The 20,167-nt window shown below is 38.8% G+C and overlaps 1 protein-coding gene across 1 annotated transcript in view; it reads right to left on the reverse strand.

Moving 5' to 3' along the window:
- The window catches only part of LOC136884887 (gastrula zinc finger protein XlCGF57.1), a 43,092-nt gene extending 24,985 nt beyond the window's left edge, over positions 1–18,107 (reverse strand). The window contains exon 1 of the mRNA XM_067157190.2: positions 18,053–18,107. Coding sequence (XP_067013291.2) covers positions 18,053–18,100 — 48 coding nt within the window. The 5' untranslated portion in view covers positions 18,101–18,107. The remainder of the gene's footprint in view (positions 1–18,052) is intronic.
- Positions 18,108–20,167: the final 2,060 nt, after the last annotated feature.

Below are 20,167 nucleotides of genomic sequence, written 5' to 3' on the forward strand. Positions count from 1 at the left end.
GGTGAAGTTTTTCTTCCCAGCTCCTATGATTTCCTTGAACTTGTTCATTATAGTCACTGCTAGTTAGCTTCCTCCCCCCTTGCATATATTCTCTTGGCTGTCTGTGTACTGAATTTATGTTCTGGGATTTTATTCTGTGCTACTTATGGTAACTGACCAGTGTCACGCATGTAATGTGACCTTCTTGATCTGGTTAATGATGTCAGTTTTGGCTATGTGCTTGAGTGAATTTTTCATTCTTCCTGATTTTACATTGCTAGTCCTGGTTGGTTGCTGCATGTGTTGATGCTTGGTTATTTCCATTATCTATATGCTACTGTTGCTGCTTCGTGGTTTTGTGGGCTCATTTCTCGATACTGGTGTGGAGCACACCTGGCTTAATGCTGAAATAATCCTTCATTTTTACTGTGTTTTCATTCTGGGAGTTTGGTTCTGGGTCTTGCAATTGGTATGTAGTCATCAGTACATTTCTTCAACTAGTAAGTGTGGAATTTGGTCTGAAATAAAACCATTTCCTTAACTCTTCCTGTTTATTTTCCTATTGATTATGGGATTGTATCTTGCAAAAGTTGTCTGTCTAGTGTGTAATGTCATCCGTCTAGTTGATTATGGGGTCTTCAAGATTAATATGAAATCTTCTCTAGTCTTACATTGCGCCAACCTGATATTGCATGTCCATGTCTTGGCTGGTATATTTTATTTCAGCATGGTAAGAGAAATAGAGGCAGACCAAGACGACAATGGTTAGACTCGGTTTCTAATGATTTAAAGATAAGAGGTATTCAACTAAATGAGGCCACAACACTAGTTGCAAATCAAGGATTGTGGCGATGTTTAGTAAATTCACAGAGTCTTGCAGACTGAACGCTGAAATGCATAACAGTCTATTCTGATAATGTATGTAACGTATGTATGTGGAATCCTAGAGGTAGGTAAGGTGTTTGCCAGTCAGTGTGGGATGTCTCGTAGGTGACGTAATTCAACTTATTATTAGCCGAGGATTTTTCCCCGAGGCCTTTCTGCGCATTGTTGCCATTTCATGGTTGTACACTGGCTTTATTTATATTTCATTTGATGTTTTTTGATATGAGAGCTTATGACCTTTTGAATAATAATCTGTAGGTCAATTGTTGTGTGTGATGTGGTATTATTATGAAAAGTTTTCCTTTGCACCCAATTGCTAGTTTCATCTGATCAAGCTTATTTATATGACCTATTCCTAAGTTTTTCTTTTTACTTAGACATGACGGAATATATGATGTATTGAATAGGAGGATACTCTCATTTTTTGCCATTTAAAGTGAAAACCGTCAATACGAAAAGATTCTAATATCTTGTATTAATAATAATTTTTTCTTTGTCCATTCGTCACCTGGTTTTATTGTTTATCATCTTGTAATCCTGTTGCTTCTAGCTCTACCCTGCATGTAATGGCAATTTACATTGCTGCTTGGTTATCATTTGACTGATCTAAGTTCTATTCCAATGAGTATGGGATCATTTGGCGTAGTTCTTGGCCCGCTGGTAAAATTCCTTATCTGCTGTTGGGGTATGGGACCCAATAGACTGACAGAATGTTCTTCTCCCTCCATTAACTATATAGCTTTGTGATCATGATATCTATCATTTCTGCATCGTTTATGTTTTATTATATCACGTGAATTCTGACTGGCTGGGAGGGTTTCTGTGTTGATTGGCATATTCACAAAGGGTGGACTGTCCTTATGCCACCATAAAATTATTTAGTCCTGGATTTTTCAGAGGTTCCCTTGAACATTTGATGGTCTTGATGAAGCACCTATGCTCATTGTTATCAAAGATAATTTATATGGAGGTGAAGTTTCCTTGAATTTTGGCCTTGTTTATGCTGTGTTGGGCTGTTTCTGTTTGGTACGGCAATACCATTTTCATTTCTTGTCTGTTTTTCCCTGACATCCTTTCTGTAATTGTCAACTGTCATGTGGTTCGCTTTAGAAAATGTTGCATGGTAATCTCGTGCGGACACACTTTGAGTACTCCTCCCCATCTAAATTACGCTAGTGAAGTATCCAGTCTCTCTCTCTCTCTGTTACCTCACGGTGGTATAGACGCGAGTGAGAGCCTCTCCAGTATTTATCATTGCGAAGGTGTTATAAGACGGTGTTAAGTGTATTTCAAGTGTGCATTCAGTGGTGTTTTAACCTGTGCATGGGCTGTGGTACTGTAACTGGAAGAAGGTATCGTGATTCGTAAGTAATTTGCAAACGTTTATCGAATTACAATGGGTAACTCACGTAAACAAGTGAAGTCTAAAGCCCGCATCGCTCAGCCCGCGAGCAGGAGTGCCACCCCACTCTCCAACGGCAAGGAAACAAACAGTGACAGCCCATGCTCTCATGTGGCAACTGCTGAAACTACGCGGGAACAAGTGAAGAACATCAACCGTTCTGTAAATTCACACAACAGCGCTGCCAACATCTCGGCCTGTGATGATCAGTGCACTCCATCGGACACTTTGCGAACCAGTGTAAGCAAGGAGGTTATAGATACTATGGTGTCGCTAACTTTGGATAACCTCATTAAGAACAGTTCACTCCTCGACGAACTTGTAGACAGAGTAGCCGATAAGGTCATACAGAAACTAAAGGAAAGTATTGATTTTAATACTGATGTAATAAGAGAATTAAAATGTGAACTCAGCAGACGAGACGAGGCAATAATTGAACTTCAACGGCAGTTAGACGATAGGACAGACGAGTTGGAAAGTTATCAACGTCGGAACAGTTTACGTATATTTGGAGTATCTGAAACTACAGGGGAAGACACGGACAAGTGCATTCAGAAGATTGCCACTCGGACCAATGTTCCACTTGATCCAGCGATGATTGACCGTTCACACAGAGTTGGTATCAGAAGTCACAACAAAACCAGGCCCATCATTGTGAAATTTGTTTCATACACCTACCAAAATGCAGTCTTCAAATCAAAGAGGCTGTTAAAGAACAGCGGTATAACTATACGGGAGGACCTAAATAAGACCCATACTGATATTCTCCAACGTGCTGTGAGCCATTTCGGACTAAATTCAGTGTGGACTATGGATTGTATTATAATGGTGGGGGCTGGTGATGTAAAACATTGAGTGAAGATGGAACGTGACCTTGAGGAACTGAAGAAATGCTACCCAGCTCCACTGAAATGATGCGGTGAGATAATTCGTATTCCTGTATATCACTGTATTACTGGAAATACTTAAGACGAGAAGTAGAGATAATTCTGGCGAGGCTAACGATACAAAAGTCTCTCTTTCGCAACCATTATATTTAGTGTAGTATATTAGTTATAATTTTATTTAATATTTAGAAATATCTGCTAACGCAATTCATTTTATACCAATTTTCTACTCATTTATTTTTCTCACTTCATCACATAATTTCTAAATCCTTAAATTATTGTAGTTCATCGTACTTCTTTGAACGATCTGCTATTGAACTAATGAACCCTTTGTACCATATTGTACTCATGACAAGTACTGAGTGTGTCTTATCTAATTAACTATACGATGTTAGTGTGAGAAACACAAGAAATCTTAAGGTCATTCATATCAATTCTCAGTCTCTTGTCGACTCCTCCCATATATCTGAGTTCCGGCACATTTTCGGCAAGAGTTCATTTGATCTTATCGCAGTCAGTGAAACATTTCTTAAACCTTCAGTACCAGATTCTGCCACCTGTCTCGATGGGTATAATATTATCCATAACGACATATTAAACAGAGCCGCTGGTGGTGTTGCAATTTATTTGAAGAATAACATAAAATGTAGCGTACTTAGTAAATCTCCTGGAGAGTACAGTAAGAAACCTGAATACATAATCCTTAATATAGCCCTTTCAAATACTAAAATTCTTTTCGCTTGTATATATCATCCACCAAAAGTAGGGTTCATGGATACATTCCTGAATGATATGTATTCTCATGTTATGAATTATAAATACATATTCGTTGTGGGCGATGTTAATGCTCGCTTCGGAACTGGGTCGTTTGAAAGCGAAATAATACGTGATGTGCTCAATGCTTGTAACCTCGACTGCCTTCCATTCAATCCAACCTTTCATACTGCCATTTCCGATAGCACTCTTGACATAATCTCATCGAACTGCAATGAGTTGGTAGTAGAATATGGATAAGAACCAGCTGCCGGTTTTTCTGGTCATGACTTGCTGTATGCTGTATTCACTTTATCCACGCCAAAACAAATTCCTAAAACTATTCTTGTTCGAGTCTTCAGTAAATTTGATGTGAACAATTTTCATGCTGACGCTGAATTACTACCCTGGAATATGTTTTTTCAGTCGAATGACGTAGATCAAAAAGTATCTCTCTTCAACAGCTTTGTACTTTCACTCTATGACAAGCAAGCACCCCAAAAAAGAATTCTCGTAAAACACCGGTCATCACCACAGTTCAATAAGCGTATTAAGGAATTGATAAGTAAATGGGAAAGAGCTATCAAGAAATTTAATAAAACTAAACTTCCAGATGATTACAAGCAATTCAGGATCTAACGTAATGAGACAAAACAAGTAATTAGGAACACTAGAGTGAAGTATACGTACAACATCTTCCGTAATAGAGCACCTCAGCTTCTTGGCGTGCTGCAAAATCTCTTGGTATTGGAGTCAGTCACTCTCTAGATAGCCAGATGCCTGTTACTCCATCTGAGTTAAGTGAATATCACTTGACATCAGTCTCTAACTCCAACTCTCTGAAAGTATCAGAGACTGCCAAACATTATAGACATCTCACTCCAAGTAACAGAGATAAATTCTATTTCATGTACATACACCTTTCACAGGTAGAAAAAGCAGTCAGACCAATACGAACTAAACCTAAAGGTCCAGATAATATTCCAATATCCATGATTTCTACCTGCATGGACACATTTCTTCCTGCCCTTGTGCACTTATTTAACTTCTCTCTACAGAATGGAGCTTATCCCTCAGAGTGGAAGCGTGCCAATGTACGTCCTGTGCCCCAAAAGAAAATACCAACAGTCTGTAGTGATTTTAGGCCCTATCAACATCCTCTGTGCACTTAGTAAGGCACTAGAAAAAATTGTTCATGAGCAGATATGTGAATATTTGTCTAAATACAACATTCTAAATCCCTACCAATCTGGCTTCAAGAAGGGCCATAGTACTACTACTGCTCTTCTGAAGGTTACAGATGATATACACGCAGCCACCGATAAGAGGCAGCTTAGTATCTCTGTTAATCATGAATTGTTTCTTGCTAAGCTGAAGTCAACTGGCTTCTCCCAGGGTGCTCTTTCGTGGTTTGAATCATATCTGTCAAATAGATCACAAAGAGTCACGTTCGTTGACGGTCGATTCTCTAGCTGGGAATCAGTAAACTGTGGCGTACCACAAGGATCAGTCCTCAGTCCTTTATGTTTTTCTATTCATATTAACGACATATCTGAAGTCTTTAAAAGCAGTACATTTTACATGTATGCAGATGACTTACAAGCTTACTTCCACTTTTGTCCCACTAACGCATCTTCTTGTATAACGCATTTTAACCATGACATCTCTCGATTGATCGAATGGAGCGCAAATCATAACCTCCAATTAAATGTGGCTAAGACCCAGCTTATTTGCATAGGTTACACAAAACTCCTGAAAACTGTTGACCTCAAATACCTTTCAGCAATAAAAATTCAAGAGACAGATATTCATTATAGTAACACCGTTAACAATCTAGGTCTAATTTTCGACAGAACCTTATCCTGGTCTGATCATACGTCAAATGTAATCCGAAAAGTTGTGTCATCCATGCATATTTTGAAACGTAACGTGTCATGTACACCACCTTTCATGCGAAAACTCCTTGTTCAAAGTCTTATATTTCCAATAATTGACTATGGTTCAGTTGTATACAACGACTTATCTGAAACTTTGAACATAAAACTATAGAGGGTACAAAACGCGTGTATTTGTTACGTTACAAATGCCAGGCGTGATGAACACATAACACCCTATTACATACAGCTACAATGGTTGAAACTCCATGAACGTCGGGAAATCTCAGTAGCTGTTGCTACGCAGAAAATTCTCAAACTGAAGACACCATCCCACCTTTATAATGCATTTAAACCTATGGAGTCGATACATAACAGAGATAATAGGTTTACAAAAACCACCCTTCAAATTCCCCTTCATCGTACCACTAAATTCTACAAAGCCTTTGTTTGCACTGCATCACGTATCTTTAAAGACTTTAATCTTCACCGTTTCGCAAATAACACTAACTGTACCCAACTAAAGCAGTTCCTAACATCTATCTTTCTGGAGGAGTACGCAAGAGGCTGAGATCAGACATTCTTGTGTCGAACAATCAGAAATATGTATACTTTGAAGAAAATTGTTTCTCTGCTTTAGCTTTATATCCTTTAGATACATGTAGTCCAAAATAACAGAAGGGCTTAATGATTTACTTTCTTACTTATTATATAATGAATGTCTTAACCTTACTGGATTTGTTATCTGTATTTTCATTTTTTAAGTTTAGTTTAATACTTTAATATTATAAAAATGTAGTTAGTGTGTTCATAAACCTGTTTTGTATTATAAGAAGACGCTACATAAAGGGGCTATTCAGCCTCAGTGGCATGTAAATTATGATCAATAAATTAAATTCAATTCAATTCAATTCAATTCCGGGTCGATTTTTCATGTGATTTCTGCATTACGATTATGTATGGTTTGGTTTACTATATTTTTCTGTCTCTTTGCTACTTGTTTTCCCGACCTCCTTCATGTTCTGGGTTATCTTGTTATTGAGGAGGATGGTGTTGTGTAGATGGGTTATCATTGTGAGTACTACAGGGTCCATCTAGTAATAAGCCTACCCATTACTACCTCCATGTACCCTCCATTGTTTTATCCTTTCTGTTCATTGTTTAGGTATCCTACTACTATGTGTACTGAACTTTGGAATTATGTAAAGTGTGGAAGAATGCTGGTATTTCATGTAAATGAATGTGGAAAGTGTTTTGTAACGGTCTTCAACCTAATAATTTGGTGCTTGATGTTCAGGTTAGGTTAATTAAATTTTATTTAATTAATTATTTAATTATTGCTGGGGTCACAAGTTCTGTATCTTACCACTGAATTCCGTGAGCCAACTTGTATATTCAAAATTGTTCCTCCGTTCTTGGTATATTATTCTCAATATCAGTACTTTAATTCTTGGGAATATTTCAGTTAAATTATTTCACCTTTTTCTTACTATGTAATTGTCGCTGATCAATAATTTTGTTGGATTATTAATAATATAGTACATAAGCTTATACTTCAAGGAATTTAATGTATATTGGCTTACACGCCAGTAAGGAAATATAAAATATCTTTATCAGTATTTTGATGATCATTTAAAAGTCAATACTAACAATGTTAATTAACTAGGTCAGGTGAACATTGTCACTTTTGTGTTCAACTCAAGCTAAATTTGGAAGAGCTCTCTCCCGTTATTGTAGGCATGTGGAACTTAATATTCTTCCTCTTAAGCTGTCGTCTCCAAACAGAGGTAGACGATCTACACGGCCAGCCCTGATCTTGACGTTACAGCCATGCCATGTGGATTTACTGGAATATCTCTCAGGATCTTTAATGCAGTTGTTTCCCATTGCCTTCTGCATCCTAATGCCGTTGACCAAACTGGCTCCTCTGCCTTTGTGAACAATTCCTTGTCCCCAGGACAATAGAGTGCCCTTACCCATACCGCTCATCCACTGTCAAAGAGACTGTTGGCACTTGGTATAGGGGATCTTCTTATACAGGGAGATAAACAGTCCCTTCATTCGTTAGCCGCCTGCTGCAGTCGTTGCCCCCTATCTACCACGGGGAGGTGAATGTCAGGATTTCACAGTCATTGAAACAAGGACCAAATGGCATTGCCCCTTGAAAATTCTAAAGTAGTACTGAAAAAGTGTCTTGGAAACCCAGTTTGGATTTTATGTGCTCCCTAACATCTGTGAGACTGTGTCGGTGCGACGTAAAGCCCCTAGCAAAAAAAAACCACATCTGTAAGAGAGCCATTTTGGTTTGTTGTGATCTGTAGAGTTGCACTTGCCCCCACGATTTCTGCTCTTGTGTGTGGTGCTTCAGTTTAATTTGCGCGATATTACACCCATGCATCTGCTGATCAGAGAGCAAGAGTATGTGATAATTCTGGTTGGTTACTGCACTGAGTACTTGTGTGATTAAACTTCTACATTATGTACAGTCAACCTGTGTGGTGTGGGATGTGACGCTGGCCCTGTTGTATCTCCCTCTGGTCACACAACCTGTTTATCAGTTGGTATATTGTGAAGATCTGACTTTCATCAACCAACATTCCATGTTAATTGTACTTGAAAATTTTGGATTGTAACTTCCTGTAATCAGCATATGAAGATTTTGTTTGGACATTGAAACTGTACCGTATAACCTGGTATTACCGTTTTGAACTTTTTACCTCCCCAGTGTTCTGGCTTCTGGATGGGAGAATCTGTGACATGAATATGAAAAAAAGGTATTTGTTTGAACTTAATGGGCTTGTGTACTGGGATTATTTCTTCCCTCAGCTTCCACTGTTTGAAACGGCTGTTAATTGGAGTGATCTACAATGTCAATGTACTTAAATATCTGCAATCTGCCATTATTACGTTGAGCTGCGATCATCCCATTCATTTGATAAGTAAATCTATTCTGGCAGGCATGCACATAACTTGCTTCTGAACTGTGAACTATGGCTGCTTCCGGCTTCCCGAGGAATTGTTCTTGAGCCATTGTACAAGATGGAAGTCGATTGGCATGTGTTGTGGAAGACATGCTTGAGTGCTAGTGCAATGGAGTCTGATACTACAGACATGTAAATTGAGGCTTTTGCCTTAATTCTTGTGATTCAATTTTACTATTTTATTTTCCTTTTTTTATTTTCATGAAACATGTGATTAATTTAATGGGATACTCTATTATGAAAATGTAAGTACTGATACCTTTTAATATTTTGGTGAACATCTACTGCCGTGGATTATGTGGAGAAGGCCTTATCGTAAATGGAAGTAACAAAACTTGCTTCATAATGTGACAAAATTAGGCCTACCCATTTATGAATAAGAATAAGAATATTTATTCACCATTGATCATTTACATGAAATAGGTTTTGTCATCCAATACTACAGTATTATTTCTACTATATATATACAGTTATTAAAAGTCAATATTAACAGTTTTCATTTCTAAGAATTCCTTTTGTCATAAAATGGATTTTCCAACATCCAGTTATACAGTATTCTTTTAAAATTATTGATGGACACATCCTGTGCAGAGAATGGTAATTTATTAAAAAATATTATACTATTTACTTTATGTGAGTTACCTGTTTTTACAAGTCTATGTCTTGGGACATCAATATTACCCTTATTACGAGTATCGTGTTGATGGATTTTTTCTCTGATGGTAAATTCATTCAGATAGTTTTTAACGTACAATAATGAGATAAAAATATATAGATTTATAACTGTTAATATTTTAAGCCTGATAAAAAGGGGACGACAGTGCTCAGAAGAACCAGCTTTACACATTACACGAATAAACTTCTTCTGAATTAGCAATAAATTATGGACATAACATGAATGTCCCCACAATAGCAGCCCATATGAAATATGGGACTGGAAAAGTCCAAAATATGCCATTCTCAAATAGTCTGCTATTACTAATTCCCTCAATTTCCATGTGAGATATGAGACCTGTGATACATTTTTACAGACATGATTGACATGTACTTACCAGCTTAATTTGGTATCAATATGAATACCCAGTAGCTTAACTGACTGACTTACTATATTATTGGACAATCCTAACAGAATATGTTGGGTTTTATTCTTGTTGCAGAGTAGTTTATTAGATGAAAACCATTTCACTGCAGTCCTAAGAGCTCCTTGTGACATCTCTTGCAGATTTAATACGTCCTGGATATTTTGGCAATGGTTTGTTAATTAAATTAAACTGCGATCTCTTTGTCCCTCCAACATTTTCATAATATGGAAAAAATCAGCATCATCAAGATTTTTAAAATGTAATAAGGTTTTTATAAAATTCATCCTTGGAACTGTAATTGGATTATCGGGGTAATTCGGAAACACGGTATATGCGCCTATGAGTGTTAAAAGTATTTCATTTGTTTTATTTAACTGAGATTATCGTTGCGTTAAATTTTCTGCTTCTTAATTTTCTTAGGATTTATTATTATTAATTTTAGTTGGTGGATTTCTTTCTATAATTCCTGGTTTATTGTTTTGTGGTCTCTAATTGCACCATTATTTATTGCATGATGCCGCATGCTGGTTTAATTTTTCGTAATGGGATTGTTCTTTTCTGCCTTTCTAGGGTTGGGTTTATATTCTGACTAATATGCATATTTCTGTACTTCAAAGGCCCCCTAACTTTAAATTTAATAACAAGTATTTCGGTATTCTCTAAAATTTTTGTTAAATGAAATGTTAAATTCAATCAAACCAAACAAAACTACATGGCACTAGAGCCATTGAAGGGCCTTGGACTTCCAAGCGATCGCTCCTCAGCCCGAAGGCCTGCAGATTATGAAGTGTCGTGCGGTCAGCACAATGAATTCTCTCGGCTGTTACCCTCAGCTTTCTAGACCAGGGTCGTTATCTCACCGTCAGATAGCTCCTCAATTCTAATCACATAGGCTGAGTGGACCTTGAACCAGCCCTCAGGTCCCAGTAAATATCCCTGACCTGGCCGGTAATCGAACCCGGGGGCGGGCATGCTACCCCTACAACATGTGGCCGACTAAATTCAATCAACTATATCTTATTATTATTAATGCAATACCGCGATTGTAGCAAATTAAAATTTGTTTATCCCATTTTTTAAATCTTTTGGTTTATGCTCCCCTGTCTAATTCTTGTCTGTGTTCTGTTTCTCTTTCCTTTCTTTTGTTGCATCACATTCACTTATCCTACCTCGTGGGTGTGCCTCGATTTCAAGAGGCTATGCCTGTTGTTAAAATTATGATAGCTTAGCTTGGGTAGCTGTAGGCTCCCGTTTGTGTGTCATTGTTCTGTTAATTGTGGAACATTAATTGTGTTTTCCCTTTGTAATCTGTAACTTGTTCAGGAAATTTTCTGCAATGTATTTGTCATTTCATTTAATTATTTTTCCGTGTAATTTTAATTGCTGTTGTAGCTACATTTTGAATTTTGTGTATGACCATGTTTCTGGGATTGTTCAAACATTTATGTAGAGGGACTGGAAAAAAATTTCATTCTAACCAGATTAATTGTAGGGTACCTAGTTAAACTTACTGGCCAGTAGTATTATTATCTTTTAGGGAAGAGATCTATTTAATATTAATTAATATTTTGGAACGTCAGTTCTCGACTTTGTTTATTTTTCGATTCATTGCAATAATTACAGTAGCTTGCTATCTGAATGTGTGTTTGTAATTTTTAATTAATATAAATCTATATATTTAATACCTATTGTAATGAATTAATTTAGCATTAACTTTCATTATTTTCAATACATTGCAAGAATTTCTGAATCTTGTTATTTAAATGTTATTAATGACAAGTTTATTATTCTTTAAGTAAATATATTGATTTAACCCTTAATCTCGTCTTTTATTTGGTACCCTTAGTCACCTTACCTAGAAACTTGTCAAGTTTTACATGTTTTGGGCCCTCTTCCATGTTTTACATTAGTACGTTACTGGCCCCAAGGTAAGTATCCCTGTGTTTAATGTAGATTTTACTGTTTCTCTGTATTTGTCTTCTGTGTAGTTGGGTGTTGCATTAAGAACGTCACAATTTATCACTGTTATCTTTCACATCCTATAACAGCAAGCACTGCTCAACATGAGGTATGTATCTTCCACATCTCCTGTCATCTGTGAAGTACTCAGCCTGAAGGCAGGGAGGATCCTCATCAGCTGCCACTTAGAGCTAGGTGTCACTGTGGAGGCCGCACAGTACTGTTGCACACCAGTCTCTCATGTTCACTGATTTCCTTTTTAAAGACCAAGGAATTAATTCACTTATGTTCTACACACTTTGAAAATAAGTACACGAATCAAATGACCAGGGGCGACTACTGCCAAACACAGTTCTAACCATATTTTATTTTACCTCACATCTGCAAACAAAGAAAACAGAGTGCCCACTGCCAATAAAACGTAACCAAGAAAACACACCAGAAGAAATTGATGAGGAACATCCTATTAAAATTGAAGTATATAAAGCGGGGACTATTAAATAGTTTCAAATTATTTACTCCTAATCACTTGCTACTCTTATTTATTGTGTAATATAAAATTGTAGTGATCAGGATGACACTATTTCAAAAAATTTTATCTTTTAAATTACCAAACCAACGACCTAAACTACAAACTTTGTCCAGCCCTAAGTAAATAAAGCAGCAATTGGTGCAGGCTACCAGAGAAATAAAACAGCTGAAGTCATGGCAGAGCAAACAGAAACAGGAGGAAAGTCTTTGATCAGCTAGAAATCATTCAAGATCCTCAAAGTTTCTTACACTATCACATCTTCAAAATCTTCGTCACTGGGCAATATCTATTTATGGCAATACAGGTTTTACAGAAGAGAGTTTTTAAAAGAAAGAAAATAGTTAGGGCTATTTCAGAACCAATCCTCGGAACTTAGAAGTTTGATGAAATGGCTGTGAAGAAGGTCTTGAGGTGGAAAAATAAACAGTTTGGTGTGTATGTTGACTTAGGTAAGGGATATTTAGATACTGGTGAGTATGAAGTGGCCAAGGAAGCATTAGATTTTATGGTGACAGCACTGAATAGGAGCTCAAAAATACCAGTGGGTGAAGGGCTCGAAGAAGTGAAGTAAAATTTGGTGAATGAATATTTGAGAAAACTGCAAGAGACAAGTACAAAAAATCATATTGCCAACAGTGGTGATGGGATTGAGGTTAACAGCCTTAGGAATGAAGTTTGTTGGACTGAACTGCTAGTATTGTTTTCCTCATCCAGCAAACTCTGAGCAAAAGGCGTAATCTTCCCTTGGTCCTGCTCACAATATAAAACTTGCAATGAATTTGCTAACAGAAAAGCAGGTTGTCATAGATGTTAGAGCTCCAGGCCACCAAAATATTACTGAGGTGAAATACCTAGAAAAATTTGGTACTATTACAAGAAGTGAAAGGCCTGCACACTGGTTATAGATTAAGGAGGAATAATTTAGACTGGGTGAGACAGAAGATTAATGTTTCCTTAGGTGCATAAATCTTCAGTAATTCTGTAAATTTTGCAGAGGTATAGGTCATGAAGTACTTACTGCTTGTGAAAGTACAATTCAGTTTGTAATGTTCCTAAATCTTGCATTTAATATAATAAATTCATGCTATCCTATGAGTAAACAAACCAAGGCCGCAAACAGATAATCCAACGAGCCCAAAATTTGTACTGATATTGAAAAAATGCATAAGTTATCTTAATAATGTTAGGCTAACTGATAGTTCAACCATCTGTAACTCCATGAAAATAACTACACTGACTGACAGAGCAAATGCAACACCAAGAAGGAGTGGTTCGAAAGGGATGAAAGTTGGGGAAAAAACAGAGACGGCACGGACGAATAATTGATGTTTATTTCAAACCGATATGCAGGTTACACAATGCGCACGGCATCGACTCAGTAGGATGTAGGACCACCGCGAGCGGCGATGCACGCAGAAACACGTCGAGGTACAGAGTCAATAAGAGTGCGGATGGTGTCCTGAGGGATGGTTCTCCATTCTCTGTCAACCATTTGCCACAGTTGGTCGTCCGTACGAGGCTGGGGCAGAGTTTGCAAACGGCGTCCAATGAAATCCCACACGTGTTCGATTGGTGAGAGATCCGGAGAGTACGCTGGCCACGGAAGCATCTGTACACCTCGTAGAGCCTGTTGGGAGATGCGAGCAGTGTGTGGGCGGGCATTATCCTGCTGAAACAGAGCACTGGGCAGCCCCTGGAGGTACGGGAGTGCCACCGGCCGCAGCACATGCTGCACGTAGCGGTGGGTATTTAACGTGCCTTGAATACGCACTAGAGGTGACTTGGAATCATACGCAGTAGCGCCCCAAACCATGATGCCGCGTTGTCTAGCGGTAGGGCGCTCCACAGTTACTGCCGGATTTGACCTTTCTCCACGCCGACGCCACACTCGTCTGCGGTGACTATCACTGACAGAACAGAAGCGTGACTCATTGGACAACACGACGTTCCGCCATTCCCTCATCCAAGTCGCTCTAGCCCGGCACCATGCCAGGTGTGCACGTCTATGCTGTGGAGTCAATGGTAGTCTTCTGAGCGGACGCCGGGAGTGCAGGCCTCCTTCAACCAATTGACGGGAAATTGTTCTGGTCGATATTGGAACAGCCAGGGTGTCTTGCACATGCTGAAGAATGGCGGTTGATGTGGCGTGCGGGGCTGTCACCGCTTGGCGGCGGATGCGCCGATCCTCGCGTGCTGACGTCACTCGGGCTGTGCCTGGACCCCTCGCACGTGCCACATGTCCCTGCGCCAACCATCTTCGCCACAGGCGCTGCACCGTGGACACATCCTTATGGGTATCGGCTGCGATTTGACGAAGTGACCAACCTGCCCTTCTCAGCCCGATCACCATACCCCTCGTAAAGTCGTCTGTCTGCTGGAAATGCCTCCGTTGATGGCGGCCTGGCATTCTTAGCTATACACGTGTCCTGTGGCACACGACAACATGTTCTACAATGACTGTCGGCTGAGAAATCATGGTACGAAGTGGGCCATTCGCCAACGCCATGTTCCATTTATCGTTCGCTACGTGCGCAGCACAGCGGCGCATTTCACATCATGAGCATACCTCAGTGACGTCAGTCTACCCTGCAATTGGCATAAAGTTCTGACCACTCCTTCTTGGTGTTGCATTTGCTCTGTCAGTCAGTGTATAATGAATGGTATCATTCCTTCCCACTATATTTAAATATTTCAGGTCCAATTTCATTTATTCCTGCTGCTTTATGACAATGGACTTTATTTACTGCCGTTTTCACTTCCTTAAATGTAATTTCACCAACATCAATGTCTTCTTGACAGAAGAGTTGAGAAACAATATGGATTAATAGTAAAATACAGCATAAGGATGTTGCAGAAAAAAAGACTATATCCTATGGCTGAGAAAATTATCTGTGAAGACCAATTTGAAGAGTATGATGCAGTACTGCAAGCATGGGCTAAAGATGGTATTGATGAAGAGAGACATTATAAAGGGGATCGAGGTAAAATCTATATTCTACATCATCGGGATGTATTTAAGGACAGTGCAACTATGTGAATTAGACCCATATTCACCACATCCAGTAAAAGGAAGAGGGATTTGTCACTAAATTACTGCATGAACAAAGATCCGAACTTAATCAATCTTATTCCCTCTCAGGTTTAGAGAGAGGTCAGGGGATGTGATGTCAAACATAAGGTGTTCCTACAAGTGTCAGTAAAGAGGGTTGATTCATTTCTGTGGTGGGGAGATAATACTCATACGAGCTTCAAGGTTTTTCATCGTCGCAAGTGGATGGGAAAGTAGCATGCTTTTTTCCGGCACAAAACACTCAGTCTCTCCAGTACTCAGGCTGCTAGGTCTTGTCACAAAAAATTGCAGAATTCATAACAAACCTGTAACAAGACAAGTATTCTATCTATCTGTCATGGCATCTTTGCCCCCATTGGTTTCTCCCATCCTGTGACTGATGCCTAAGACCTTGTCGCAGGACAGTTGGGAGAGGAGAATTAGTTGTGACACAGAGGTACTACAAGAAAAAAAACATATCTTCATAAAGTGGAATTAACAATTACCTCCATTAGCTTGTATCGCTATACCAAGATGATTTAATTTGGATGAATGTAAGGAAGTCTTAATAACTTCCTACATTCTGCAATGCCAGTAAATATGCTTAAGAGGCAGTTGTATTTTTGAGAGGCAAGCATCATGATGAAATCAGTCTGCAACTAATATTCACAAAAGGGAGGGTAGCACCAATTAAAAGAACTATAACACCACTACTTGAATTGCTTTCCTGCCATATTGGTGTTTGAATGTTAACCACTGTAAAAAACTGTATAAGGCTCATTCATGTGCAATGCAATTTTTGGACACTACATTGATATGGATAAAGAATGGTGTGTCTATACGAAATAGAGTGAAGGAAATACCGTAATGATTTTCTCCCACAGAACAGAGTGACAGCATTTATGAGGAAGACTTCATCCAGCTGATTTGTCTTCACACAGTTGTAATATGGATGAGTTTCCGAGGAATCCAAGTGGTGGGAAGGAACTGCCATGGTGAAGATTGGAGAAGAAAAGTGGCCTTGCGGTGAAGGTGCCATGCAAGAAGAGGAATGATATAGATGTTGTTTTCCATAGGGAATCTGAAATATTTGTCCCAAATGAGTAAATTTATAATACCCATATAAATGGTCCATTATTGGACACTATAAATTTTCCAGCTAACTCATTCCTAGCAGAGAGGGGCAAAACGCTGGCAACCAGGAATGAGTTCGCTGGAAAATTTATAAGGTCCAATAATTGACCATTCAGATTGGTATTATAAATTTACTCAATCGGGACAAATATTCCAGATTCCCTATGGAAAACAACATCTATATCATGTGACGGCCAAGCAGGCATCAATTTTTGGTAATGAGACAAAGTCTCTCATAGTGCATTGGCACTGCTGGTGGCTCCAAGTACCCTGCACAGTGGCCTCCACGGTATGCACTAGCCATGCATGTTGGTGGGTATACTAGGTACCAACTGATGAGCCCAACCTAACACACGGGGGCAAAATGCTGGCAACCAGGAATGAGTTAGCTGGAAAATTTATAATGTCCAATAATGGACCATTTAGTTTGGTATTACAAATTTACACAAGAGGGACAAATATTTCAGATTCCCTGTATATGATTATTAAAGGACCATCTATGTTATAAAATCAGGAGAAGAGACCCATTATTAGCACACTCCCCCCCACACACACATCTATATAAATCTCTTGGTGGCAATTATCAATACTGCAATAATGAAGTCGATCCTCTTATGATTTTAGACAAAAATGACCCAACCAGTCACAATCAGTTATTTTTTCATAAACAGTTACCTAAATATCGCTATAGTAGTTTACCAATATGAGAAAATGTCATAGCATGGACAGGATCCCTAATCAACTCCATGATTCAAGAAGTGATATCTCAAACTTGCTGAGAATCTTACTGGGACCCTGTGCTCATTCTCTAAAGAACAGGGCCTGTTGAGTTATTTTACATTGAAAATAATTAGTGTTATGTAACCAATCATTAAATTATCCATGGGAAAAGTAAGGAAAAAAGGGTTCCAATGTCAACAACTATCTGCTATTTCTAAAAACAATGAATGACATCCAGCATGCCATTACCACTCATCTGATGGCCACTGACAGCTACACCTACCAGACTACCACGTAGATATGTCATGCTATGAAAGTGGAACATAATGAATCATCTGACAAAGTACCTTTTAAAAGTTGGAGAGTTTATGCCTCTTGTTATTCTCCAGACATTATTCTAGGTGAAATACTTTGTAACTTATAGCTTGGAAAATGTTTTGAATATCAAATTATGATCACTATAAAGTAATAAGCCGGCCCCGTGGTGTAGGGGTAGCGTGCCTGCCTCTTACCCGGAGGCCCCGGGTTCGATTCCCAGCCAGGTCAGGGATTTTTACCTGGACCTGAGGGCTGGTTCAAGGTCCACTCAGCCTACGTGATTAGAATTGAGGAGCTATCTGACGGTGAGATAGCGGCTCCGGTATAGAAAACCAAGAATAACGGCCGAGAGGATTCGTCGTGCTAACCACACGACACCTCGTAATCTGCAGGCCTTTGGGCTGAGCAGCGGTCGCTTGGTAGGCCAAGGCCCTTCAAGGGGCTGTAGTGCCATGGGGTTTGGTTTGGTTTTTTTAGTAATGAGGAACAATACTTACAAAGGATGTACTTGCTGTGCCTTCAAGCCAGACAGGATCCTCCTTCATCTCTATTTTCTGGCCCATTTCACACTGCAACAGAAGTTCTTATATGAAAATGAGCCAAAAATTACTTCCACTAACTTTTTACTGAAATAAAGGTACCAGAAATATATATTACTATTTTCATCACCATTATGGTCTTAGTTTATTGACCAATGAAGTAAGCAGACAGGCCTGTAGTTCTCCAATATTTTCAATATTTGTATCACAGCCATGCAGCATCTAATCTTCCATGGAAATCAAAACACAGGGACAGGGCTTTTACTTTAAAAAAAACACATGTACTGTTTGGGACTGACTGTTAGCAGTACATATTTCTGAAAATGAAGAATTCACTTCTCCTTTAACAGGTCAGCAATCCCTATTTGCTAACTTGGTGGGACCATGGATTTGGAGAGGCATGCCAATCCAACTGATGAGCCCAAGTGGCACTTCTGGGCAAAACTCTGCAAACACACATGGCCTAACCAGCTGAAAGGTAGTTCTATTCCTGAGATTTTAAATTATCTCCAACTCAATTGTGACTGGCAATAGCAAAAGGGGCCTGTCTTTATATTGAAAACTCCCCATCTCTGTTGTTAATGGCAATTGGCAAGTAAGTTTGCCATTATGCTACAAACCCCTGAACTCTATTTTGAATGATGGCAGGAAATGTGGCCTGTCAATGGCAAGTTAGTTTGCCATTATGGTACAAACCCCTGAACTCTGTTTTGAATGGTAGTAGGAAATGTGGCCTGCCATTATCATCAAAACTCCCTGGCACCCACCTTACATTGGAAACAGTGTACGGAGTCCTCCATGTTTGGTTTCTCAGGTTGGGCTAAAGGACATAGTATTTAATATAACCTTACTCACTGCATGTACAGTAATTTACGTAGAAATCTGTATAAAAAGTAGAATACTGTAGCGAAGCATGAGTACTTTACCTAGTTTGTAATATTTCTGCAAGGAATGATTGGGATTATCAAACCACATGTGTAATTGGATGCCACATGCAATTTTTTTGGAAGTACTTTTTTCCATTTCTTGTTTTTATTATTGGACTAGGAAGTACACCTGCCCTGTTCATTTAAATCAAGCACCTGGAAGAACACTATCTGCCATCCTAAAGTTACAAATACTAATAAAAGAAGTTTGGACTTTTCTCTACAGGTGTCTCTACCAAAAACTTATCTTATGCCCTCAGGTATGAAGAGGGACTATTAAGATTGTACAGTAATTTGTTATTTTAAGGTTTACTAAACAGAATAATTTATTCCTTGTTTTTGGTATGCTAAAGTTTACAACACTCCCATCTCTGTCCACCAACTTCAAATAATGACCAATAAGAAGTTTTGTATATGTATTTTTCCACCAATAAGATACACCTTGTACCTATTTAATTAACCAATCAAGGGGTGTGTCGGGCCTTAGCTCAAAGTTTTCTGGATCCTCCTTCTCCAGTATAAAAACTGGTTCTTTTTCAAGCTGCCTTGCCTTATTAATCACTTCAGTCTAGTGTGTGGTTATAAGAGGAGGCAAGAGATTGCTGCTTCCATCGTCAACATGTCCACCACCTCAAGGTAATGGCAGTCATGTTATAACTCAGTACTAGTCTTTGACAGCTAGCTTGAGGGGAGGATTTCAAATCTTAATTATTTAACTCCAAACTTCCAAAACAATGTGACTTTCAAACTAGTCTAAAGAACTTAGCTGAAATCAGGGTATAGAGAATGAGGTACCCTCTCGAATTCCCTTTCAAGTTGATTTCCAGGTGACTATGACTTTTTAACCCTTTTCAATCTGTAAATGAGAAATTTAAATATTATTTCCATCTAGTCACCTCAATAGTATAGGCTTAGCCTCTGTATATTCAGGACACAAGCCCAAATAGGGTTTTAACCATTTAATTGTAAACTTCTAGGAGTGCGAGAGTTCGCCTCCACACAATTTTGATTCTTGGGCCAGTAATTGAACATGATAGACTCATTCATGCCCGCACCTTCTTTGACCTCTGTAAACCACAGGAACCCCATAACAATTGGTAGCAGAACATGGTTGAATGGGTCTGGATAAGCCCCTTTTGCCGGCTAC

The sequence above is a fragment of the Anabrus simplex genome, chromosome 13 (genome assembly GCF_040414725.1).
Source record: "Anabrus simplex isolate iqAnaSimp1 chromosome 13, ASM4041472v1, whole genome shotgun sequence".
NCBI lineage: Eukaryota > Metazoa > Arthropoda > Insecta > Orthoptera > Tettigoniidae > Anabrus > Anabrus simplex.